Source organism: Lagenorhynchus albirostris, chromosome X (genome assembly GCF_949774975.1).
Source record: "Lagenorhynchus albirostris chromosome X, mLagAlb1.1, whole genome shotgun sequence".
Classification (NCBI taxonomy): domain Eukaryota; kingdom Metazoa; phylum Chordata; class Mammalia; order Artiodactyla; family Delphinidae; genus Lagenorhynchus; species Lagenorhynchus albirostris.
In genome coordinates, this window is record NC_083116.1 from 25,156,271 (window position 1) to 25,183,037 (window position 26,767).

The following is a 26,767-nucleotide window of genomic DNA, read 5'->3' on the forward strand; positions in this document are numbered from 1 at the left end:
TATCTACTGATTCACTTTGTTATACAGAAGAAACTAACACACCATTGTAAAGCAATTATACTCCAATAAAGATGTTAAAAAAAAAAGGTAAATATCTAAAATTCAACAGCTGCTCTGTATACTAGTAATAAGCAATTAGAAGATAAGAGAAAAAAGTTTCCACTGACAATAGCAGCAAACAAATAAAATCCATCAAAAAATAGTTAACCTACAAATGTATCATAGCTATGAAGAAACCACAAAATGTTACTGAGAGATATAAAGAGAAACTGAGTAAGTAGAGATAGATATACCATGTTCCTTGACAGTGACTTAATTTTATAAAGGAGTTAATTTAATAAAATTTGGTGCATATCTATGGTGAAATATTAGCCATTAAAAATCATGGTTTTGGAGGAAACAAGATGGCGGAGTAGAAGGACGAGCTCTCACTCCCCTTGCGAGAACACCAGAATGACATCTAGCTGCCGGACAATCATCGACAGGAAGACACTGGAACTCACCAAAAAAGATACCCCACATCCAAAGACAAAGGAGAAGCCACAATGAGATGGTAGGAGGGGCGCAATCACAGTAAAATCAAATCCCGTAACTGGTGGGTGGGTGACTCACAGACTGGCGAACACTTATACCACAGAAGTCCACCCACCAGAGTGAAGGTTCTGAGCCCCACGTCAGGCTTCCCAACCTGGGGGTCCGGCAACAGGAGGAGGAATTCCTAGAGAATCAGACTTTGAAGGCTAGTGGGAACTGACTGCAGGACTTCGACAGGACTGGGGGAAACAGAGACTCCACTCTTGGAGGGCACACACAAAGTAGTGTGCGCATCGGGACCCAGGGGAAGGAGCAGTGACCCCGGGGGAGACTGAACCAGACCTACCTGCTAGTGTTGGAGGGTCTCCTGCAGAGGCGGGCGGTGGCTCTGTTTCACTGTGGGGACAAGGACACTGGCAGCAGAAGTACTAGGAAGTACTCCTTGGCGTGAGCCCTCCCAGAGTCTGTCATTAGATCCACCAAAGAGCCCAGGTAGGCTCCAGTGTTGGGTTACCTCAGGCCAAACAACCAACAAGGAGGGAACCCAGCCCCACCCATCAACAGTCAAGTGGATTAAAGTTTTACTGAGCTCTGCCCACCAGAGCAACAGTCAGCTCTACCCACCACCAGTCCCTCCCATCAGGAAACTTGTACAAGCCTCTTAGATAGCCTCATCCACCAGAGGGCAGACAGCAGAAGCAAGAAGAACTACAATCCTGCAGCCTGTGGAACAAAAACCACATTCACAGGAAGATAGACAAGATGAAAAGGCAGAGGACTATGTACCAGATAAAGGAACAAGATAAAACCCCAGAAAAACAACTAAATGAAGTGGAGATAGGCAACCTTCCAGAAAAAGAATTCAGAATAATGATAGTGAAGATGATCCAGGACCTCAGAAAAAGAATGGAGGCAAAGATCAAGAAGATGCAAGAAATGTTTAACAAAGACGTAGAAGAATTAAAGAACAAACAAACAGAGATGAACAATACAATAACTGAAATGAAAAATACACTAGAAGGAATCAATAGCAGAATAACTGAGGCAGAAGGGGTGGGGAGGAACAATATAGGGGACGGGGAGCAGGAGGTACAAAGTATTGTAAGATAGGCTCAATATGTATTATACAACACGGGGAATATAGGGAATATTTTGTAATAACTGTAAATGGAAAGTAACTTTAAAAATTGTAAAAAATAAAATAAACTTTTAATTTAAAAAAAGAAGAAATAGATGATCTGAATAGGCCTATATTTATTAATAAAATTGAACCAATAATTAATAAACTTTCAAAACAGAAAGCACTAGGCCCAGATGAATTCTACCAAGTATTTAATACCAATTCTTTACAATCTCTTTCAGAAGATAGAAGCAGAGGAAATACTTCGTAATTCATTGTGTGAGACCAGTGTTACCCTAATACCAAAACCAGACAAAGACATTAGAAGAAAAGTACAGACCAGCATCTCTCATGAGCATAGATGCAAAAATCCTCAACAAAATATTAGCAAATCAAATCCAACAGTGCATAAAATGAATTATACACCACAACCAAGTGGGATTTATCTCAGGTATGCAAAACTGGTTCAACTTTCAAAAATCAGTTATTTAACCCATCACATCAATAGGCTAAAGAGGAAAAATCACATGATCATATCAGTAGATGAAGAAAAAGCATTTGACAAAATCCAACACCCATTCATGATAAAAACTCTCAGTAAACTAAGAATAGAGGGGAAATTTCTTCAACTTTTGTAGAAAGAATATCTACAAAAATCTTATAGCTAACATCACACTTAATGGTGAGAAGCTTGGAGCTTTCCCACTAAGAACAGAAACAAGGCAAGACTTCCCCCTTACCACTGTTTTTTAACATCATAAACTCTAGCAAATGCAACAAGACAAGAAAAGGAAATAATAGGTATACAGATTGGGAAGGAAGAAATAAATTGTCTTTATTCCAGATGACATGATTGTCTATGTAGAAAATCTGAATGCATAGACCAAAAAAAAATAGAAATCCTGGAATTAATAAGCAATTATAGTAGCAAGGTTGCAGGATACAAGGTTAGTATACAAAGTAGTCCATTGTTTTCCTATATACCAGCAATGAATAAGTGGAATTTAAAATTTTAAATGCAATGTCATTTACATTACCACACCAAAAAATGTAAAATTTAGCTATAAATCTAACAAAATATATACAAGATCTATATAAGGAAAACTATAAAACTCTGATGAAAGAAATCAAAGAACTAAATAAATGGAATGATATTCCACGTTCACGTATAGTAAGACTCAATATTGTCAAGATGTTCAGTTCTTCCCAAATTGATCTGCAGATTCAATGTAATCCCAATTAAAACCCCAGTAAGTTATTTTGTGGATATCAACAAATTGATTCTAAAGTTTACATGGAGAGGCAAAAGACCCAGAATAGTCAGCACAGTATTGAAGGAGAGAAACAAAGTTAGAGAACTGACAGTACCCAACTTCAAGACTTACTATAAAGTAGTCAAGACAGTGTGTTATTGGTTAAAGAACAGACAAGTAGATCAATGGAACAGAATAGAGAGCCCAGGAATAGATCCACATAAATATAGTCAGCTGATCTTTGACAAAGGAGCAAAAGGAATACAATGGAGCAAAAATAGTCTCTTCAACAAATAGTGCTGAAACAAGTGGACATCCACATGCAAAAAAGAAAAAAGAATCTAGACACAGACCTTCAAGAAACTAGCTCAAAATGGATCACAGATCTAAATGTAGAATATAAAACTCCTAGAATATAACATAGGAGAAAATCTAGATGATCTTGGATTTGATGGTGACTTTTTAGATACAACACCAAAGGCACAGTTCATAAAAGGAAGGATTAATAAGCCAGACTGCATTAAAATTAATACTTTCTGTGCTCTGCAAAAGACACTATCAAGAGAATGAAAAGTTGATTCACAGACTGGGAGAAAATATTTGCAAAAGACATATCTGATAAAGGATTGTTATCCAAAATACACAAAGAAGTCTTAAAACTAAATAAGAAAACAAAAAACCTGATTTTAAAAAATGGGCCAAAGACCTTAATAACCATCTCACCAAAGCAGCTATACAGATGGCAAATAAGCATATGAAAAGATGCTAGGGGCTTCCCTGGTGGCACAGTGGTTGAGAGTCCGCCTGCCGATGCAGGGGACACGGGTTCATGCCCCCGTCCGGGAGGATCCCACGTGCCGCGGAGCAGCTGGGCGGGTGAGCCATGGCCGCTGAGCCTGCGCGTCCGGAGCCTGTGCTCCGCAACGGGAGAGGCCACAACAGTGAGAGGCCCGCGTACCGCCAAAAAAAAAGATGCTACACATCATACGTCATCAGGGAAATGCAAATTAAAATAATAATGAGATACCACTACATACCTATTAGAATGGCCAAAATCCAGAACACAGACAACACCAATTGCTGGCAAGAATGTGGAGCAACAGGCACTCTCAATCATTGCTGCTGGGAATGCAAAATGGTGCAGCCAGTTTGGAAGAGAGTTTGGTGGTTTCTTAAAAAACTAAACATACTCTTACCATACAATTCAGCAATCATGCTCCTTGGTATTTACCCAAAGAAGCTGAAAACAGGTCCATGTAAAGACCTGCGCACAGATGTTTATAGCAGCTTTATTCATAATTCCCAAAACTTGGAAGCAACCATGATGTCTTTCAGCAGGTAAATAGATAAACTGGTACATTTAGACAATGGGATATTATTTAGTGCTAAAAACAAATAAGCTATCAAGCCATAAGAAGACATGGGAGAATCTTAAATGCATATTACTAAGTGAAAGAAGCCAATCTGAAAAGGCTACATACTGTATGAATCCAACTATATGACATTCTGAAAAAGGCAAACCTATGGAGATGGTAAAAAGATCAGCGGCTGCCTGGGGTTGGGGTGGGGATGAGGGATGAATAGGTGGAGCACAGAGGATTTTTAGGGCAGTGACAATACTCTTTTTGATACTCTAATGATGGATACATGTCATTATACATTTGTCCAAACCCATGGAATGTACAACACCAAGAGTGAACCCTAATGTAAACTATGGACTTTGGATGATAATCATGTATCAATATAGATTGATTGATTTTAACAAATGTGTCACTGTGGTGCAGAGTGTGGATAATGGGGGAGGCTATGCATGTGAGGGGGCAGGAGGTATATAAGAAATCTCTATATCTTCCACTTAGTTTTGCTGTGAACCTGAAACTGCTCTAAAAAATAAAGTCTATTAAAAAATATTCAGAAAACATTTTCTTCAAGCAGTGCACAAAACTGACAGTGCTGAGAAATTAGTGTTCCTGCATCATAATGCCAAAATTTTTAATGTGAAAAACCTCATTTTTAAACAAAAATTTTAAATAGTTTTTCAATAAAATTTTGGATTTACTCTTCTATTCCTGAAGTTTTTCCTACGATAGTGTTATTTAGTTTTGGCCTTAGCTTCAGGAAAATATTGTTTTTAACATGTGGGCATATAGCATTTTGTCTAAATGTATATTCAGTGCACCTCTAGTCACCAAGTAAACAAGAACAGCAGAATCACTAGGAATATTTCACTTAACCCATTGTAAGTTTTCTGATTCATCCAATGGGCATGTATTCTAGCTCCTGCTCAGTTTAGGTGTACCTTCATAACTTAATATCACTTTTAAAAAATCAAAGTCACCATTTTGGGTAGACATTCCCCAACATTTATCAAGTTCAGCACTAACAATCTTATTCAGTAAGTCAATTCATTCGGTTACCTGGGCATACCTTTTACAACTAGTACCTCTTCGGTGGCTGGCTCATCAGGAAGTCACACTGTTCAAAGCTAAATCTTTCCTGCTGTTCTTTTTTCATGGCAGATTTGGTTACTGCTTTAAAGTTTTTCCAGCCTAAAATTGCTATAGTGTTGCTCTCTACTTTAGAATTTGGGGATCTGATTCATCTGTGTGCTAAAGCAAATCCCAACTTAATTCTCGAGACTTACATTGGCCCTGACAGTGAGTATTCCCTTGGCCTGCCTTCACACTGAAGGGCAGTGGCTTTCTACTCCGGGATGGGTTCTTGTTTGGCTTATCTTTTACTCAGGCTGACTTTTAAAACACATGGCTCTGTACTTTGGCAAACACAGACTAGTTGTGCTCTAAGGACTTGTCAGACGCATACCCTCAAACCCACAGTTGCTCAACTTATCAAAAGCTCTGCTGAGAGAAATCAAATTTTATGGAGGATTGCCTGAAGGCTATGAAGTCCATCCATTTCTCTGGTCTAAAATTTATCCCTGGATAAAAGTGTACCCCTGGGGCTTCGCTGGTGGCGCAGTGGTTGAGAGTCCACCTGCCGATGCAGGGGACACGGGTTCGTGCCCCGGTCTGGGAAGATCCCACATGCCGCGGAGCGGCTGGGCCCGAGAGCCATGGCCGCTGAGCCTGCGCGTCTGGAGCCTGTTGCTCCGCAACGGGAGAGGCCACAACAGTGAGAGGCCCGCGTACCGCAAAAAAAAAAAAAAAAAAGTGTACCCCTGAATACAAGAATACTGTATCCCTGGACTGAATTGCTTTGGCCCCAACTTAACTGCTTTTTAAAAAATTGAGATATAATTCACATACCATAAAATTCTATTTAAAAATTAAAATGTACAATTTGGGCTTCTCTGGTGGTGCAGTGGTTGACAATCCGCCTGCCAATGCAGGGGACATGGGTTCGAGCCCTGGTCCGGGAAGATCCCACATGTCGCAGAGCAACTAAGTCCACAAGCCACAACTACTGAGCCTGCACTCTAGAGCCCATGAGCCACAACTACTGAAGCCCGAGAGCCTAGAGCCCATGCTCCGCAACGAGAAGCCACCGCAATGAGAAGCCCACGCACCGCAACGAAGAGTAGCCCCCACTCGCCGCAACTAGAGAAAGCCCGCGCACAGCAATGAAGACCCAACAGAGCCAAAAATAAATAAATAAATTTATTTTTAAAAATAAATAAAATGTACAATTCAATGTTTTTTTAGTATATTCACAGAGTCGTGTAACCATCACCACAGTTATTCTTTGGAACATTTTCATCATTCCCCTCCAGAAAAAATCCCATACCCATTAGCTGTCACACCCTCTTTCCCCTCACCAACCACCACCATCATCCACTGCCAACCACTTCTCTTTTCTCTTATAGATTTGCCTTTTCTAAATGGTTCATGAATGGAATCATCCAATATGTGGTCTTTTCTGACTGGAGTCTTTCACTAAGTATATTTTCAAGGTTCATCCATGTTGTAGCATGTATCACTACTTCATTCCTTTTTTATGGATGAATAATATTCCGTTTGTGGATAAGCCAAATTTTACTCATTCATTCATCAGTTGATGGACACTTGGGTTGCTTCCACTTTCTGACTATTGTGAATAATGCTGCTGTGGAACTACTCTTTTTTTTTTTTTTGGCCATGCTGCGTGGCTTGTGGGATCTTAGTTCACCTACTAGGGATCGAACCTGGGCCCCTGCAGTGAAAAGAACCAAGTCCTAACCACTGGACAATCAGGGAATTGCCTGGAATTACTTCTAATGAATTGCACTTTAGCATTACACTAGTAGCTTACACTGAGGGATATCACAAGAAATATACTAGAAATGTGAGATTTTTGACAGTAAGTAAAATTTATTGCCCAGGATCCTATTTATAAGAATTCATAAGAGTTAAGCTTAATCTGAATAACTGGTTTTGTTTTAGATGCTTAGAGACACTGAATCCTGTAACTATTTTTTCACTCTTGGTGTTCACTTTAGAAAGCTTGGAAACAAGTTTATGGCCCACTTCTAGCAGGTATACAGGACCTTGATTTTTTACTTGTAATTGTCTTCTAGCCTGATTGCTTGCTTATATTTATATTGTTGTATTATCCTTTTTTGAAAAGCATCCTTTTTTGAAAAGCACATTAGTGGCCGTTTAGCCCCCTCTACAAGTCATGACTGAACAGAAACAAGAAACTGAACAGAAACAAGAAACTGAACAGAAACAAGGCCTTGAATATTGAGAGAAAGCAAACTAGAAGTCATTTGGGCAAGAGGACCATATGCACATCCTCTTAAATTTCAATAACTGCCTTCAAGGCAGAAGTGGAAAATCGTAAGTTACCAAGACATAAATAAAAAAGTCATTTTACCTTTATCCACATTTTCTAAAATGGGATCCTAGAAATAGTAGAGGTTCTTCAGTTAAATGTTTTCTACCAGAGATTCAAACTACCTACGGAACTCATTTGTTATTTTCATCCATTTCACATATAGGGGTTCCATGTACAATTTCAGTTTACAAAATAGTTCTAACATGTTTGAAAATCCCTGGGAGTGAGAAAAACAAGAGACAGGTAGTTGGAAAACTTGGGTTTGCCCTTAACTTGCTTTGTTATTCTCTGGGCATGCTTTCTTCTGTGTAGAACGAGGTGAGTTGGATTAGAAATTTCTGAGGTTCTTTCCAGCTCTGCCACTCTATCATAAGTCACAAAAATTAAATAGCTTTCTGAATGCAGCCACACTACCAATTATTTAACAAGGCAAAATCTTATTTAAATAGATTGCACTGATTTAAGCTTGAGGAGTTCTGCCATAGGGGAAGTGAATAAGCCATCAGTGGTGTTCTTGTTGCTTTTTTACTTAAACTCTTGAATTAAAACTGTATTTTTTAAAACAATGGTAAATTAAGTGGTCTTCCAAAACCGTATACTGTCTGCATACGATCGGTGAACTACCTAGTCTCTTTATTCGGTACTAGGAACAGATTGTTAACCTTCCTTGTTTCCACGGACCACATAGTCCCAGCTTAAAGCTAGGGATAAGTGATTCTTTCTTCCCTCTCCCTCTCTTCTTTTCCTCCCCTCCTCCACCCTTCCTCTCTGCTCATTCCTTCCTGTTCAACATTTTGCTATGGAGACTTTCAAACACAGAAGTTGAAAGATTTCTACAATGAACACTCATGTACCCACCACCTGGAGACTACAACTAACATTTTAACTACACATATCTATCCATCTAATCCAGCTCATCCATGAATTACTCTTATTTTTGGTACGTTTTGAAATAAAACAGAAGTTCATTTCACACCTAAACACTTCAGTATAAATATTAACTAGAGTTAAATATTTGTTTATGGTTTTTGTTAGTAGGTAAAATATAAATAATGTGAAATGCACAAATCTTAAGTCTAAGCATTTGAGTCACACAGGACAAAGTTTATCTATCACCACATATTGTTCGCTTGTCTCACTGTCCAGTCAATCCTGGCCTCTACACAGTGGAGACAACCACTGTTACGATTTTTTCCACCATGTCTTTTTATTGCTGAGTCATATTTACTGTATAAATATACCTCGGTTTACTTATCCATTCTCCTGTTGATGGAACTTGGGCTTTTTCCAGTTTGGGGCTATTAAAACTAAAGCTGCTATGAATATTCTTGTTCAAGTCATTTTATAGACATATGCTTTCACTTCTCTTGGGTGAACACCTAAGAGTAGAATTGCTGGATTACAGGGTATGTATGTGTATGTTTAGTTTCCTAAGAAACTGCCAGACCTTTTTCCAAAACAAAATAGCAGTTTCACTTTCTCCACATCTTTGCCAATATTTTATGCCATCAGTCTTTTTGATTTTGACCATTCTGGTGGGTGTGTAGTGGTATCTCATTCTAATTTGCATTTCCCTCATGACTAATACTATAGAACACGTTTTTCATAGGTTTTTTTTTCCCGTTCGTCTATCTTTCATGGTGAAGTGTGTGTTCAAATTTTTGCCCATTTTTATTGGGTATTTCTTTCATTTGAGTTGTCAGGAGGTTTTTGTTGTTGTTGTTTGTTTTTTTTAATTGGAGTATAATTGCTTTACAATGGTGTGTTAGCTTCTGCTTTATAACAAAGTGAATCAGTTATACATATACCTATGTTCCCATATCTCTTCCCTCTTCCGTCTCCCTCCCTCCCACCCTCCCTTTCCCACCCCTCCAGGCGGTCACAAAGCACCGAGCTGATCTCCCTGTGCTCTGCGGCTGCTTCCCACTAGCTATCTACCTTACGTTTGGTAGCGTATATATGTCCATGCCTCTCTCTCGCTTTGTCACGGCTTACCCTTCCCCCTCCCCATATCCTCAAGTCCATTCTCTAGTAGGTCTGTGTCTTTATTCCTGTCTTACCCCTAGGTTCTTCATGACATTTTTTCCCTAAAATTCCATATATAAGTGTTAGCATGCGGTATTTGTCTTTCTCTTTCTGACTTACTTCACTCTGTAGGACAGACTCTAGTTCCAACCACCTCACTACAAATAACTCAAATTCATTTCTTTTTATGGCTGAGTAATATTCCAGTGTATTCTGTTGTTTTTGGATGGAGTGTCCTATAAATATCAATTAGGTCCATCTTGTTTAATGTATCATTTAAAGCTTGTGTTTCCTTATTTATTTTCATTTTGGATGATGTCCGTTGGTGAAAGTGGGGTGTTAAAGTCCCCTACTATGAATGTGTTACTGTTGAGTTCCCCTTTTATGGCTGTTAGTATTTGCCTTATGTATTGAGGTGCTCCTATGTTGGGTGCATAAGTATTTACAAATGTTATATCTTCTTCTTGGATCGATCGCTGGATCATTATGTAGTGTCCTTCTTTGTCTCTTCTAATAGTCTTCATTTTAAAGTCTATTTTGTCTAATATGAGAATTGCTACTCCAGCTTTCTTTTGGTTTCCATTTGCATGAAATATCTTTTTCCATCCCCTTACTTTCAGTCTGTATGTGTCTCTAGGTCTGAAGTGGGTCTCTTGTAGACAGCAAATATATGGGTCTTGTTTCTGTATCCATTCAGCCAATCTGTGTCTTTTGGTGGGAGCATGTAGTCCATTTACGTTTAAGGTAATTATCGATATTTATGTTCCTATTCCCATTTTCTTAATTGTTTTGGGTTTGTTATTGTAGGTCTTTTCCTTCTCTTGTGTTTCTTGCCTAGAGAAGTTCCTTTAGCAGTTGTTGTAAAGCTGGTTTGGTGGTGCTGAACTCTCTCAGCTTTTGCTTGTCTGTAAATTTTAATTTCTCCATCAAATCTGAATGAGATCCTTGCTGGGTAGAGTAGTCTTGGTTGCAGGTTTTTCCCCTTCATCACTTTAAATATGTCCTGCCACTCCCTTCAGGCTTGCAGAGTTTCTGCTGAAAGATCAGCTGTTAACTTTATGGGGATTCCCTTGTGTGTTATTTGTTGTTTTTCCCTTGCTGCTTTTAATATGTTTTCTTTGTATTTAATTTTTGACAGTTTGATTAATATGTGTCTTGGCGTTATTTCTCCTTGGATTTATCCTGTATGGGACTCTCTGTGCTTCCTGGACTTGATTAACTATTTCCTTTCCCATATTAGGGAGGTTTTCAACTATAATCTCTTCAAATATTTTCTCAGTCCCTTTCTTTTTCTCTTCTTCTTCTGGAAGCCCTATAATTCGAATGTTGGTGCGTTTAATGTTGTCCCAGAGGTCTCTGAGACTGTCCTCAGTTCTTTTCATTCTTTTTTCTTTATTCTGCTCTGCAGTACTTATTTCCACTATTTTATCTTCCAGGTCACTTACCCATTCTTCTGCCTCAGTTATTCTGCTATTGATCCCATCTAGAGTATTTTCAATTTCATTTATTGTGTTGTTTATCATTGTTTGTTTCATCTTTAGTTCTTCTAGGTCCTTGTTAAATGTTTCTTGCATTTTGTCTATTCTATTTCCAAGATTTTGGATCATCTTTACTATCATTATTCTGAATTCTTTTTCAGGTAGACTGCCTATTTCCTCTTCATTTGTTAGGTCTGGTGGGTTTTTATCTTGCTCCTTCATCTGCGGTGTGTTTTTCTGTCTTCTCATTTTGCTTATCTTACTGTGTTTGGGGTCTCCTTTTCGCAGGCTGCAGGTTCGTAGTTCCCGTTGTTTTTGGTGTCTGTCCCCAGTGGCTAAGGTTGGTTCAGTGGGTTGTGTAGGTTTCCTGGTGGAGGGGACTAGTGCCTGTGTTCTGGTGGATGAGGCTGGATCTTGTCTTTCTGGTGGGCAGGTCCACATCTGGTGGTGTGTTTTGGGGTGTCTGTGGACTTATTATGATTTTAGGCAGCCTTTCTGCTAATGGGTGGGGTTGTGTTCCTGTCTTGCTAGTTGTTTGGCATAGGGTGTCCAGCACTGTAGCTTGCTGGTCGTTGAGTGAAGCTGGGTGCTGGTGTTGAGATGGAGATCTCTGGGAGATTTTCGCCATTTGATATTATGTGGAGCTGGGCGGTCTCTTGTGGACCAGTATCCTGAAGTTGGCTCTCCCACCTCAGAGGCACAGCCCTGACACCTGGCTGCAGCACCAAGAGCCTTTCATCCACATGACTCAGAATAAAAGGGAGAAAAAGTAGAAAGAAAGAATTAGTAGAAGAAGAAAGAAAGAAAGGAGGGAGGGAGGGAGTAAGGGAGTAAGGAAGGAAAAAAGAAAGAAGATAAAGTAAAATAAAGATAAAATATGTAAAGTTATTAAAATAAAAATATAATTATTACGGAAAAAATTTTTAAAAAACAACAAAAACGGACGGATAGAACCCTAGGACAAATGGTGGAAGCAAAGCTATACAGACAAAATCTCACACGGAAGCATACACTCACAAAAAGAGGAAAAGGGGAAAAATCATAAATCTTGCTCTCAAAGTCCACCTCCTCAATTTGGGATAATTCGTTTTCTATTCATGTATTCCACAGATGCAGGGTGCATCAAGTTGAATGTGGAGCTTTAATCCGCTGCTCCTGAGGCTGCTGGGAGAGATTTCCCTTTCTCTTCTTTGTTCTCACAGCTCCCAGGGCCTCACCTTTGGATTTCACCCCGCCTCTGCGTGTAGGTCGCCGGAGGGCGTCTGTTCTTCGCTCAGACAGGACGGGGTTAAAGGAGCCGCTGATTCGGGGGCTCTGGCTCACTCAGAACGGGGGGGAGGGAGGGGCACGGAGTGCAGGGCGAGCCTGAGGCGGCAGAGGCCGGCGTGACGCTGCACCAGCCTGAGGCGAGTCGTGCGCTCCCGCAGGGGAGTTGTCCCTGGATCCCGGGACCCTGGCAGTGGCGGGCTGCACAGGCTCCCCGGAAGGGGGGTGTGGATAGTGACCTGTGCTCGCACACAGGCCTCTCGGTGGCGGCAGCAGCAGCCCTAGCGTCTCATGCCCGTCACTGGGGTCCGCGTTTTTAGCCGCGGCTCGCGCCTTTCTCTGGAGCTCCTTTAAGCAGCGCTCTTAATCCCCTCTCCTCGCGCACCAGGAAACAAAGAGGGAAGAAAAAGTCTCTTGCCTGTTCGGCAGCTCCAGACCTTTTCCCGGACTCCCTCCCGGCTAGCTGTGGCGCACTAACCCCCTACAGGCTGTGTTCACGCCGCCAACCCCAGTCCTCTCCCTGGGATCCAACCGAAGCCCGAGCCTGAACTCCCAGCCCCGCCCGCGCCAGCGGGTGAGCAGACAAGCCTCTCGGGCTGGTGAGTGCCGGTCGGCCCTGATCCTCTGTGCGGGAATCTCGCCGCTTTGCCCTCCGCACCCCTGTTGCTGTGCTCTCCTCCGCGGCTCTGAAGCTTCCCCCCTCCGCCACCCGCAGTCTCCGCCCGCGAAGGGGCTTCCTAGTGTGTGGAAACTTTTCCTCCTTCACAGCTCCCTCCCACTGGTGCAGGCCCCGTCCCTATCCTTTTGTCTCCGTTTATTCTTTTTGCTTTTGCCCTACCCAGGTACGTGGGGAGTTTCTTGCCTTTTGGGAGGTCTGAGGTCTTCTGCCAGCGTTCAGTAGGTGTTCTGTAGGAGTTGTTCCACGTGTAGATGTATTTCTGGTGTATCTGTGGGGAGGAAGGTCTCCGCGTCTTACTCTTCCGCCATCTTCCCGGAAGCCGTCAGGAGTTTTTTTTTTTAATATATCCTGGATATCAGTCCTCTTAAAGACATATGTTTTGTATTTTCTCCCACTCTATAGCTTGACTATATATTTTCTTAATGGTGTCATTTCAGTAGCACAATTTTTAAATTTTGATGCAGTCTATTTTATCAATTTTTTCTTTGGTAAATATTGTTATCTATGTCCTAAGAAACCTTTGCCTACCACCAAATAACAAAGATATTCCCCTCTGTTTTCTTTCTTTTTATTTTTAAGATACTGATGATGTATTTTCTTTTCTTTAAAATAAATTTTACTTATTTTTGGCTGCGTTGGATCTTCGTTGCTGCGCGCAGGCTTTCTCTGGTCGTGGCAAGCGGCGGTTACTCTTTGTTGCGGTGAGTGGGCTTCTCACTGCGGTGGCTTCTCTTGTTGCAGAGCACGGGCTCTAGGCACACAGGCTTCAGTAGCTGTGGCTCGCGGGCTCTAGAGCTTAAGCTCAGTAGTTGTGGTGTATGGGCTTATTTGCTCCACAGCATGTGGGATCTTCTCAAACCAGGGATTGAACCTGTGTCCCCTGCATTAGCAGGCGGATTCTTAACCCCTGTGCCACGAGGGAAGTCCCTCCCCCTCTGTCTTCTTTTAGAAGCTTTAGATCTATATTCCATATCAGATTGATTTTGTGCATAGTGTGAGATGAGGGTTGAGGTTAACCAGTTATTCCAGCACCATTTTATCCAGTAAGATAGCAGAATATAAAATTAAGATACAGAAATGAATAGCCTTCATATACACAAGCAATAATAGGGGAGATAATGGTAGAGGAAAACCCCATTCAACTTGTAATAATGAAGATAAAATACTTAGAAATAAACTTAACAAGAAATGTGCAAAACCTATGTGAGGAAAACTTTAAAACGGTCCTGAAAGATACAAAGCAGACTTGAACAAATGGAAAGATACCGCTTGAATAGAACAGCTTAACATCATAAAGATATCAGTTTTCCTCGTGTTAATTTTTAAATTTAACGCAGTAAAATACTAAAAAGTAGTTGCAAAAAATGACAGAACTTCTCACTGTCAGCCTGGATAACCACATAGGAATGACATCCTAACCTAGAACAGCTACCCTGGATTATAGAAGAGCAGAAAAAAACCCTCTTATGTAAGCCACTGTATGTAAGCCATCGTTGGAGCTTAACAGCAGGGTATCCTGCACCAACTAGTACAGATCAGGTACCTTAAAGCAGCATGCTGCCAAACAAAATAAAGTATTTGGCATTGCCCAGTTCAGAGGTGGCCATGGAGAATAAAGAACAAGGAAAAACTTCCAGAAGGAGGATAAGGAAGACAAAGGATAAGGAAATCCCATCCGGAGAGCAGAACGAGAATCTGACCAAAAGACTTCCTCCACTGCCATCCTTCTTTCTTCTGAATGTGGGTCATTGTGGTTATTCTGTCCATGCTGCACTATTCTATATTGGGTGTTAGAGGATATCCATCTGTATCTGGACCTGATGGAGAAGACTGAGCATAAGGCAGAGAAACTAAATTTTGAGTTGCATGTAGTAACTGGATAGGACTTTGGATTGTTTCCCTTGGGGAATGGGGCAAGCACGTCCTAAGAATGGCAAGAGAGATATACACGGATGGCCAGAGGGGAAAGTCTGAGGCAGAGAATGTCAGTGGTCAGCCAAAATCCATTCCTCCCTTCTTCCTGGGCATATGGCTAGGCTACATTTTCCAGCCCCCTTGCAAGTTAGGTGTGGCCATATAACAAAGTTCTCTCCAATGAAATGTGAACAGAAGTGATGTGTGCGATTTTCAGGCGCACATCCATGATCTTTCCCCACCTCCTGTGGGCTAGAATGGCGATGACCAAACAACCTGGGAAACCATGTATTAAAGATGTCAGAGTTGCCTGCCATGAGCCTGTGTCTTTCAACAACCACATAGAGAAAAGGCACCTGCCAATTTGGAAGAGCTGTCCTGAATTACTGCCAGCGGGAGAAAATTTATGTATTAAACCACTGAATCGCTATTGAGTCTGTCCTTGCAACAGCTTAGCCTTCTGAAGTTAATACAGAGGCCACTGGGGCTCTCAGAGCAGACAATTCTTAACAAAAGGCTTTTGAAGGTGCTAAAATCCTAAGAAATGCCAGCTAAACCTTTAAATGCTATGGAAGGGCCAGTTAAATGTGTCTACACTTATACTGAAACTTGGTACAAAGGACACTGGTCCCAAGAGATTTAGAATCAGAAAATGAATCTGACCCAAACAGGTTTTGGCAGGCGTGAAATCGAGTGCCACGCTCTGCTCCAAGCTTAATCTTAACACCCCATCCAAACCTCTCTCAACTCACTACCAAAGCCATTTGCAAAGGAGGAGATGATGAAATTGGTTGCTTCACTAACAAGGAAATCACTGGCAAGTTTCCATGTGGCATAAGCCAGACCCTGACAGCTATGGAGGTTGGGGTCTTCATATAACAGTTAGAAGTTCAGGCTATGGGAAAGCCACATGGGAACACCCTTCTGTCGGTTCCCTGAGAGATGGCTGCCAAAGAAAGGCATCCTCAGAACTCCACCAGAAGGGTGCGATTCTCAACCTGCCATCAATGAGTTAGCTTGGGGTACAGAGCGAGAAACTGTGATTTGGAGGAGGAAACAAAGCTCTGTAGATAGGTTAGAGAGAATATTGGTAAGGAAATCCAGCAAAATGAAGGTCACTAGGACTGGCACATGGAAGAGTTTCATTGCAGTGGTAGGAAGGCAGGCCTGATTGGAGAGCTTTCAAGAGAGAATCGGAGAAGAGGAAGTTCAGACAGCAAAAGGAGAAAAACAGGGCAGTGGCTAAAGGGAGATGTTTAATCCAGGGAATGCTTTTTTTCCCTAGTTTTGAAGATAGAAGGTTTGCATGTTGTTAGGAGTGATCGAGTTGAGGGGAAAACTGATAATGCAGGGAGGGGAGAGAGGGAAATCCAGTGTCTTTGATACAGGGACAGTTTCTCCACTGTAACAAAAGGAAATGCAGTGTATACAAATAGAGGCAAGTAGCTGGGTACATTTTTAGTATCACAAAGATGAAGAGAGGTGGTTTAAGAGCATGCATGCACCGTGGAGTCAGATGATGGGTTCAATCTAAATTCCATCACTTTTGAGTTACATGCCCTTAGGCAAGTTGATTTAACCTGTGCATCATTTCCTTATCTGTAAAATGTGGATAATATCAACTAGAAATCTGATGCAAGAATTAACTACCAGTGAAGTGCTTTGACTAGTTTGGCATACAGTAAACATCCAACAAATATTGGCTGTTATTTCTTCAAAATTAGTTGTAATTTTGCTATAAGTACCATAAAATTATTTAAAAGCTAACTTGCCAAAGATTCACTAAACTCCTCCCGCCTATCCTGAACTTAAGATGGAAGAGGTAAAATAAAAAGCAAGTAAACTTACTGTAGCTGACCCTCCATTTTAAGTTTGCACGATCAGCCCCAAACTGACTTCTACTGAGGAACCTACTTCTCAGGAATTTAATACAACTACACAACTGAAACTGTAGGGAATGTATTATTTTTCTCAATGGTAGAACAAGGCCTAATGTGACTAATCCATCATATTAGTATACAAATCAATTTATTACAGCTCATTTAAAGGCACACTACTACTATCTTGGATACTTGCCAATTCTGAGAACACTGCATTTAACAATGAAGTGACCAAAGGTACAGCTGTGAATGCCCTTTTTCTTTTTTAAAGCTGTTGTGAGGTAGTGGGTGGCCAACTATCTTCCAGTTTTGCCCCACCCACCCCTAAGTGGCTACAAAATAGTTCTTACACCCATGATGGCCACTTTTTAAAAAATTGAAGTACAGGTGACTTACAGTGCTGTCCATGATGGTCATTTATGCTGTCCCCTTTGCCTGGAATTCTCAGCCTTGGTCACCCTGCCCCCATTTCACCTAGCCCACCTTTCAGCTTTTAAAATTCAACTCAAGTAGCTGCTTTATTCATAATAGTCAAAAAGTGGAAACAACCCAGATGTCCATTAGCTATTGAACAAATAAACTATTGATACACACAGCATGGATAAATCTCAAAAACAGGCTGAGTGAAAGAAACCTGGCACAAAAGGATATTGTATGATTCCATTCATATCTAGTTCTAGAACAGCCAAATTTTATCTATGGTGGAAAGATAAACAAGAGTTGTTGCAGAGGGGATGAAAGCAGAGATTGATTGGTAAGGAGTACAAACGAACTTTCTGGATTGATGGTAATGTTCAATATCTTTGATAGGGGTTTGGGTTAAACAGCTGTAAGCATTTGTTACAACTCAGCAAATATATACTTACAGTTTGTGTATTTCATCATATATGAGTTTTATACCAAAAGGAAAACATGGTAAATATTAAACTCCTAATGATAAATGCTGGAATATTTAGGGGATAGTGTACCCATGTTTGCAATTTACTTTTAAATTACATGAAAAAGACATATTGATAGATGGATATATGGTAAAGCAAGAATGTAAAATGTGTTCACTGTAAAATTCAGCGTTGCTGTGTGAAATTTTTCATAGTAAAACGCTGAGGGAAAAACTCAAGTGTCAGCCTTATAGGAAGCCTCCCAGAGCACACCCACCGTAAGTGCCCCTCCTCTGGGCTCTCATAACACCCAGTAAAAACACTGAACTTACCCCATTTTATTAGTTCTGCATCTGCACCCCAACGAACTGTAATTAACTTGAAAACAAAGTCTGTCTTCTTGGTCTCAGCAGCTAGCACAAGGCCAGGCACACAGTAGACAGTAAGATTTGTTGACCTGAAGTGATGCTTAGTGAACTCATCTCCTAGTTTCCTTATAATCAAAGACCTTGGCTCATTTTCTTTTGCTGAATCATTACAGCTCCCAGAATAATCTATCTGACCTGGAATTAATCCATGTGAATCCTTACAAGTTCCCTTTTTGGCAAGATTTTGAAGACATCGCTTCTGGTTAATCCTACTCCTCTTCCCCAGTCTCTCAACTTTAAAAACTATTAACTAGTAACTATCAATGTGTTCAGGGCTCAGATTTAATTTATACTCTTTACAGAAGCCAGCTGGGTAGCATATTAAGGACTATGTTGATTCATACTACTCAATTCTATAGCCACCTGGACTCCTTAAAGATGCTCCATTTCCTCACCATGGCACAATGAATATGTGCCATTTTATCTTTATGCAATTATCTATGTAATCCTTATGTATCAAATAGTTTCAATACTGCCAGGACTTAATGCAGCCAGACTGTCTGGGCTTGAGTGCCAACCGCATCACCTACTAGCCATATAACCTTGCCCAAGGTGTTTTAACTTTTTTGTGCTTCATTTTCCTCACGGCCTCCTGATTTAAAAAAAAAAAGTCGAGGGACAGGGGTGGTGTAGGGGAGGGGGGGGATGATAATAACATGTTTCACCTGTTGTCATGAGCCTTATTAGTAAGTTACTGCATGTAAACCAAACAGTGCCCAGCTTTTAGCTGTCATTTATTATGTTCAGCTCCACATCACGAATGGCAGAAGACTGGGCTTATAATATCTACAAAGTAGCCTAAACGACCAGTGTGCCAGTGTTACATTGATATAAATCATTTTTTAAGAGTACAATGAAGGGTGGTGACTATAGTTAATAATACTGTATTGTATATATGAATGTTGCTAAGAGAGTAGATCTTAAATGTTCTCACCATATACACAAAAAATGGTAATTATATGAGGTGGTAGATGTGTTAACTAATCTTTGTGGTAATAATTTCACAATATATGCATGTATCAAATATTCATGTTGTACACTTTAAACTTACACAATGTTATATGTTAATTACATTTCAATAAAGCTGGGGGAAAAAAAAGGGTACAATGCAGGGAACTCCTTGGCGGTCCAGTGGTTAGGACTCGGTGTTTTCACTGCCATGGCCTGGGTTCAATCCCTGGCCAGGGAACTAAGACCCCACAAGCTGCGTGGCACAGCCAAAAATTTTTTTAAAAATTAAAGAGTACAATGCAAATCTTAACACGTTGAAGACTAAGAATTTTCAATAAGAATTCAGTTAGTAAATTCTTTTTCAATTATGGGCTTTCACTCACCTCCAAGCATCAGTCCCTTATCGAAGGGAGGTTTTACACACACACACAAACTCTTTCTCTCTCTCACTCTCTAGCTCAGCACACCCTGCTGGTTTCCTTCCTAGCACTTATTACAAGTTTAATTATTTTATTTGAGTCTTTCCTTATTTGTTTGCCACAATAGATCTACGAGGGAGGGACCCTGTCTATCTTGTTCACTGCTAGATCTCTAACACATGCCTTAGCACATAGCGGGCACTCAAATGTATCCTGGATGAACAATGCAGATATTTTAAAGAGCGTTTAACTCATACCAGATAAAAATTAAAGTAATAATGGTCACAGGTTTCTATTTTAAAGTAATAACCCAATTAGGGATTTAGTCTCATTTTTAAAAAGTATGATTTATTAAAAATATAAAATGGCAATGTTTTCTATAAATTATTCCCACCCAAACATGTTAAAAGATATAACAGGTACACTTTCTAAACCATTTATAGCCACCCTCCTCCTTCAATTACAAAAGATAAAACATACAACATACTGTAGGTTTATTTTTATTCAAAAAGTTACTGTCTCAAGACATAAATACAAATCAGAAAACAGTACAATTAGGACAATAGAATGTGGAGGACAACAGGTTAGAGTAATATATAAAACATTTTTAGCTGGTTGAAAACAAAGCTGTAAGAACTGCTTTCACAAAGAAGTACTCCTTTCAAGAGTGAGAAAAAAAATCAACTTAGGTTTAAAATCATATATACAGTCCTCTCAGCAGTTCTAGTAAATGCAGTGGTGTGAAAAACAACATAGGCAATACTTTTTTGCACATAACAATATTTGTTGATGGAAAATCTGTTAGACAAGTCTGACTTCATTTGTTATTAACCATGATTTAATAAAATAATTGAATTTTATCATGATCTTTAGCTAACCTATGGTTTTTGGCTACCACAGCCCAATGCTTGTTGATTTCTGACTCTAAGAACTGGAAGCCTTTTGGTATTCACCCATCTGAAGATATTCTTGTATTGCAAGCATATTAAGGCATGGAATGATTAAAATAATATACCTCAAGAACTGAGAGACGACTGACAAAAGATAGATACACATGTAATATAAGTTAATATTTTGTTTTAAACGATGTCTAGCTGCCTAAGCCTCGCAAAATGAGTTGATGTCAAAATGGCAAGTAGCCACTTTCTGTTTTAAACTAATTTGTGAAAGGACATAAAATGAAGTTTAAAGCTTAGCTTTCAAAGAATATTATGGGTTATGAATTCTATTATCCCATCTAATTTACATACAGAGGAAATGTACTGTAACCTGTTAGAAGTATCTTTAACCTGAAGACTGCTTGCAAAGACAGATAGATAAAACAATATAAAATACAAATTTAAAAATCATTTTAAAGCATGAACACTCATGCTTTTCTATTTTTAAACATTGTTAAACTTTCAATATATTTCTGAAACCTCATAATTTTAAGTTGGAATTTAAAAGTAAGAAAAAACTAAACAAACTGCGCAATTATAAAATCAGCACCAATTTATATATATATATAATTTTATTTAAAATTTAGATCCCTATTCCCACACTCTAATAAGCTGTATAATTTTTGTTTAGAATTTTTTCTGCAAACATACTACAATAAGCTTCTTTTATTTGGAGACAAAATACAGTGGCACTACTGGAAGGAATATCACAACATTACATTTTTATCTTAAAGGACAAGCAAACTTTCAGGGTTGATAATGGGATAAGCATGTTTGAGACTGGTTACCTTCTGGCAGTTCACTGCATCTGGGTATTTCTGAAAAGTATAGAGAAGCTCTTGGATTTTAAAAATATCTTAAAATACATTTTAGATGAAAAAATTGTAAAAGTTCTGCTTATAAGTTTACTTTTCTCCACAATTACAATATTTTAAAAGAAAGCTTTGTTGATTGATGTTTCAAGCATTTAAATTTAGAATGCTAAAAACAATTCTATCCTATAATTTCAGGGTAGGGGAATAAATCCATCCTTAACTTTGTTTCTTGGATGTAAACAGAAATCCAGCAGAGGTCATCATTACTTAGTACACCCAGTAAATAAATGTGAGAGGATTCATGTCTGTACCAAATGCCTCTTCAGATTGTTATATTTTCTTTAAAAAAAGCATGAAATAATTGATTCAAAAGCCAACTAACAGCGCATAAATAAAATATTTACTTTCTAAGAAAAACTGTAGCTTATCATCAAATTGTTTACTTGTCCTTTACTTTTTTCAGGCAAACAAAACTGCCCCTCAAATGCACTTGATCTTGGTAAGTATAAGCACGTCATATTCTCCTTAGAGAAAAATCTGTACAGAATTTCACTGTATCTACCACACTTTATTTTAAAATTTCCTCTTCCACTTAGAAAATGACTTCACCACAGATTTAATTGTGTACTGGTATTAAAACATTGACACCCCAAGAACCTAATGAGAGAGAGGAAAAAAAATCTTGTTAAAATTGTCATTCATTTCTTTGTAAAATATATTACATTGATACTTGGTAATATTAAGTTTAATAACATGCTAAAAACCACTTTGAAAAATTCCCTTCTCAGATATATAATTCTAAAATTATAATTACCATTAACATATAATGAAATAACATCAGGCCTAATCACAATGCTACTTACCTCACAAATATAACTAAAAGCAAAGATCATGTCTCATTTATATGTTTATACACACCCCTAATGCCTAGATAATGCCCTGAACATAGGCACCCGACATTTGTTGAATGAACAAATGAATGTGCTTCTTGACATACACTTCTGGCACAAGATGTATGGCAAACTCAGTCATTTGCACTGTGAAGTGGGTATAGTTTTTAAAAAGGCATTTGAACATGCAGACCAAAAACATCCAAAAACAATATAAATATGTAGAAAATAGGAAGCTTTCTGGGTGAATGAACAGGACTGCAAATTTTAAGAAATCAAATAAGTAAGGTAAAATCTGAGCAAACAAAGTTATATTGATGCTTTTCATTACATTTCAGTTGGGAAAAGAATGTTAAGTAAAATCTAATAATTACTTGTCACTAACTTAAAAAAGTAATAGCAGGTAATAAATGGAGCAACTCCCTCTCGTTCATTAAATAAGAATAAGATATAACCTTCAGTTGTATATACTAAAAGTTACGCTCTTCAATTAAAATTCCAGCACTTACTATGACAATTAAGTAATATTTTAAAATACTATAATAAACTAGTAAAAAACTGATATTAAAGTCAGAGGTAATGAGCTAAGACTGAGATTACAAAGGGCTCTTGTAAATTATTAAACCTCACTTTAACAAAAGTCATAGAACTCACAAATTGTTCTGATCTGAATTGAAGGAATTGTGTATTTTCAGACCAGAAAACAAATATCTATCTCATTGCAGGCTCATTGTAGTAAATCATCAAGTAAAGTGTTTGGAATCCCCAGTAATGAAAGCAATAGAGAATTAATGTACCCCATTTCTTACCTGTCATCCACCAAAACCACCACCACTACTCACCCCTTGCCCGCCCCCACCCAAGTTTCAGGGTTCTCCTTTTTTGGTTAGAGTCAGAGTTTGGGTGATTAGAATGTTTCCACCAAAGAGGCCTAGGTGATACGTGATGTTTAAAGATCCCTTCTAGCCATAACACTCTGTGACTCTGGGTAAAGGAAGATCTAATGGTGAATGAAAGGATAAAATCTTAATTAGCAATTTTAGTGTAGAGTGTGGCATGAAGGTGAACTCAAGTTCTTTCCAAACCAAGTGCCTACCTAGAAATGGCCTGAACAGGTTTTTTTCTTTTCTCCTGTGTTTGTACAGTCTAGGTTATAAGTAGATTCTTCTATTAGAACAGTTAAATTAGTTCAATTATACCGAACTCTTCTTTTACCAATTTTATACTACAGATAATTCTAATAAGAGTCTCAACACAGAAGAATGATATTAGTGATACTTATTCTCTTTCTGTGCTAACATAAGCTACACCTGTTTCTGGTGTTAACATTAATAACCACTTAAGCATATACTTTAAAAGTACCAATAGCAAGCTTTGGTGTGTTGAGACAATACTGGCCCACTAGTAGCAGAAAGCAACCACTGGCACAATGGGATAAACCAATGTTGACACTGTTTCCAAATATGAAACTAAATAAATAATAAATCTAGAATGTTGTATATATGCAACCCAAAACTGATCTGCTCAGAGTTTTCCTATTACCACTTCTGAATTACATGGATAACATGTTACAAAAAACACATTTAGGATTTATTTAGTATCTATACTAGGATGCTAGTATCTATAGTAGGATGTTTTGGGTTACTTCACTTAAAATTAGAGAATCTTAGAACTGAGTATAAAAGGATTTAAAGTCCCAATTTTACTATTGTTTTGATGACTCATTTATCACAGGCTTGAATAAAAACAGATGTAAGCTATTGCAGAAAAGCAAATGCAGATTTTTACATTTAAAAATTTCTATTATTCCACTTCTTAAGTTATTGTTGAGATAATGAGGTAAAGTTTAATGTATATTTTAAAACAAACTAGTATTAACTTAAATATATATACATGGTTAAAGATGTCTAAAGATACCTGCGCTTTTAAAGATATTGAGCACTCAGTTATGTGACTGCTGCCATCATGTGGTAATACTATAAAACTACAGGTACAGACGCATGTGCTCATTTTCCCAATTTTAGAAGCAGCAGAACTATCCCCTTAGTTATAACATATTCAATAAACACAAGAATGCCAAAATTTTTCTATAAATAACAAATAATTATTAGGTCCCTATCTCTGGCCTCACTCAGATTATAGTTTTCCCTAAATGTTAAATGTCAAAAATATACACACATTTACATTGCTGTTCAACTACTGTAGTAACCTGAAGTGAAGGGCACCTTTTTGCAAATCTAGTAAGAGACCAAGGAAACAAATGCCTACAGTTTTCCTGACTTTAGATGAACACATGAAAAAATAAGGAGATCTTTGCCCACATCAATTTTGACTAAAGTTAATCATTCCAATTTCTAAAATATTTTTCTTGGTATTTCTTCCACAGTAGAGGTAGCATGAGATTTTTAAATCAAAAGGAACTCAGGTCAAATTACTACTCTGACACTAAAGTTGTATAACTCTGAGCAAGTCACTGAACCACCTCTTCAGTCCAAGTTTGCTTGAGTGTAAAAGTGGGATCCCACCACCTTTCTTACAAGGTTGCTGATTAGATCAAACTAAATCGTGCCTAGCATAGTGTCAGGCACATAAGTTTTCAAATACCAGCTTCCATCCCTTTTCACCTCAAAGTGATAGTACAGTTGGACTAGAATACAAACCCTCTGAGAGCAGGGGGAGCATCTTATTCATTTTAGTACCAATTTCCAACTTGATAAACTGCAGAATTAATGCATTTCATTGTATCTGCTTGAAAAGATTCTCTTTTATTCCTCATCACAATCACTACCTAAATGTTTTATTTAACGAACTGGAAGATACATACTCCTAGATTATCAGGGAAACCACATACTTCAATAGGCACTTAAACTACAGACTTAAGGGTAGGCCTAGGTCACCTATGTTACTCAAATTACGGTCTTGTTAGAGATGCAGAATGTCAGGCCACACTTCGGACCTACTAAAGCAGAACCTACATTTTAATAAGATCTCCAGATGATTCATATGCACCTTAGAGATTGAGAAACACTGGTTTAAAGGATCCCAAGGCTTGTCCAAAGATTTCTATACCCGCTGATCTATGAAATATTTGTCTTTTAGCTCAAATAGCTGGCCTTATTAATATAAACATGTTAGCATGAGTTAGTTTGTCAAAATCCTTCCAAGAGCTATCTGAAAGCAGATTATGAGGCAAGAAGAGGGCAAGGAGAGAATGGCAGAGATAGGGGCACAGAAGGCAGGCCTCAGAGGATGATACAACAGTCACCTGAGGCAGGAGGTGTTAGAAAGAAGGAGCATAAATGGGTAGACACCTAAAAGTGAGATAGAAGGGCACTTAACCGATTTATTAATTTGACAAATAAAACTAAATACCTACCAAGCTAGGCAAAACTCAAAATGAATAAAATCATCACTGCCTGGAGTTCAGTCTATTGAGTGGAATGTAATATCTTATTTCACTACACCAATCTGGTAGTTATCAAAATAGAAGTATATACAAAGTGTTATGGGAACTGAGAATAAAGTATCTATCTAAAAAGGTTAGGAAAAACTCCGCAGGTAATGTCCAAACTGACTACTGAAGAAAGAATTCAATACGAGTAAAAGGAAAGGGGCAATTCTGACAGAAAGAAAAGCTTTTACAAGGTCATGGAGTCATGAAAGAGCATGGTGTGTCTGAGAGAAACTATAAGATTTGAACCAAGGCATTCTCAGGGAGAACATGGTAACAGGGACTGATAGAAGAAACACAATTGACAATACCTAACAATAACCAATTATCTCAATCCCCTTATCTTTATTACCAAAGCCTCTGTTCAAGTTCTATTTTTCACCATGCCTTCATATTATGATTATGACTATTGTGATTATTTTTCTTCTCTTTCATCCTATCCAAGGAAATCTTTCTGAAACACAATTCTGATCATGCCGCTCCCTCATTCAAAATCCTTCAATATGTAACTCAAGCCTACAGGAAAAGTCCAAATTCCTTAACATATCATGTCCCAGTTGGCCAGGGATTCAAAGCTACTTTGAATCTGTTACCACCACTGCATAACCCCTCCCCAACCCTACCCCGAAATCCCTCCTGCCTGCCTCTTTTCCTCCTGTCCAGTTGTTTTTATTCATTCTCAATGTATTGTCCCAGCTCTTCAACCTCAGGCTTAGGGACTGCCTATTACTTTTGATTTTATAATCTTGAGGCATATTTAAATTAAACCTACTGATTCATCCATAATTGAAGCTGGATCAAAGAAATCAGGCTTCAGTTCTGTTCTCTCTCGTCTGTTCTTTGATGGTGGCTAAGGGAGAAAAAAGGAAGTTAGTTGACAATTGTCATACCTATAATAAGCCAAATAGTAACTGAAAATATTGAAATTATCATTAAGTGTTCACATGGTCCATGTAATTGCAATTGTACCCTACAATATTTCAAATGCTATATATTCGAACTACAGACTGTTTAAACATGCAAAACCAATTCGTTCGTGGAAAATTATTCTTAAAGATGAAAACTGGAAAACCAA

General features: G+C 38.7%; 1 protein-coding gene across 3 annotated transcripts in view; it reads right to left on the minus strand.

Moving 5' to 3' along the window:
• Positions 1–20,082: 20,082 nt before the first annotated feature.
• Positions 20,083–26,767, minus strand: part of STAG2 (STAG2 cohesin complex component) — a 115,945-nt gene continuing 109,260 nt past the window's right edge. For all 3 annotated transcript variants that reach the window (XM_060138738.1, XM_060138736.1, XM_060138737.1), the window contains 2 exons: positions 26,465–26,542; positions 20,083–22,008 (listed from right to left, as the gene is read on the minus strand). In XM_060138738.1, the coding sequence (XP_059994721.1) occupies positions 21,985–22,008; positions 26,465–26,542 (102 nt within the window). In that variant the 3' untranslated portion in view covers positions 20,083–21,984. The remainder of the gene's footprint in view (positions 22,009–26,464; positions 26,543–26,767) is intronic.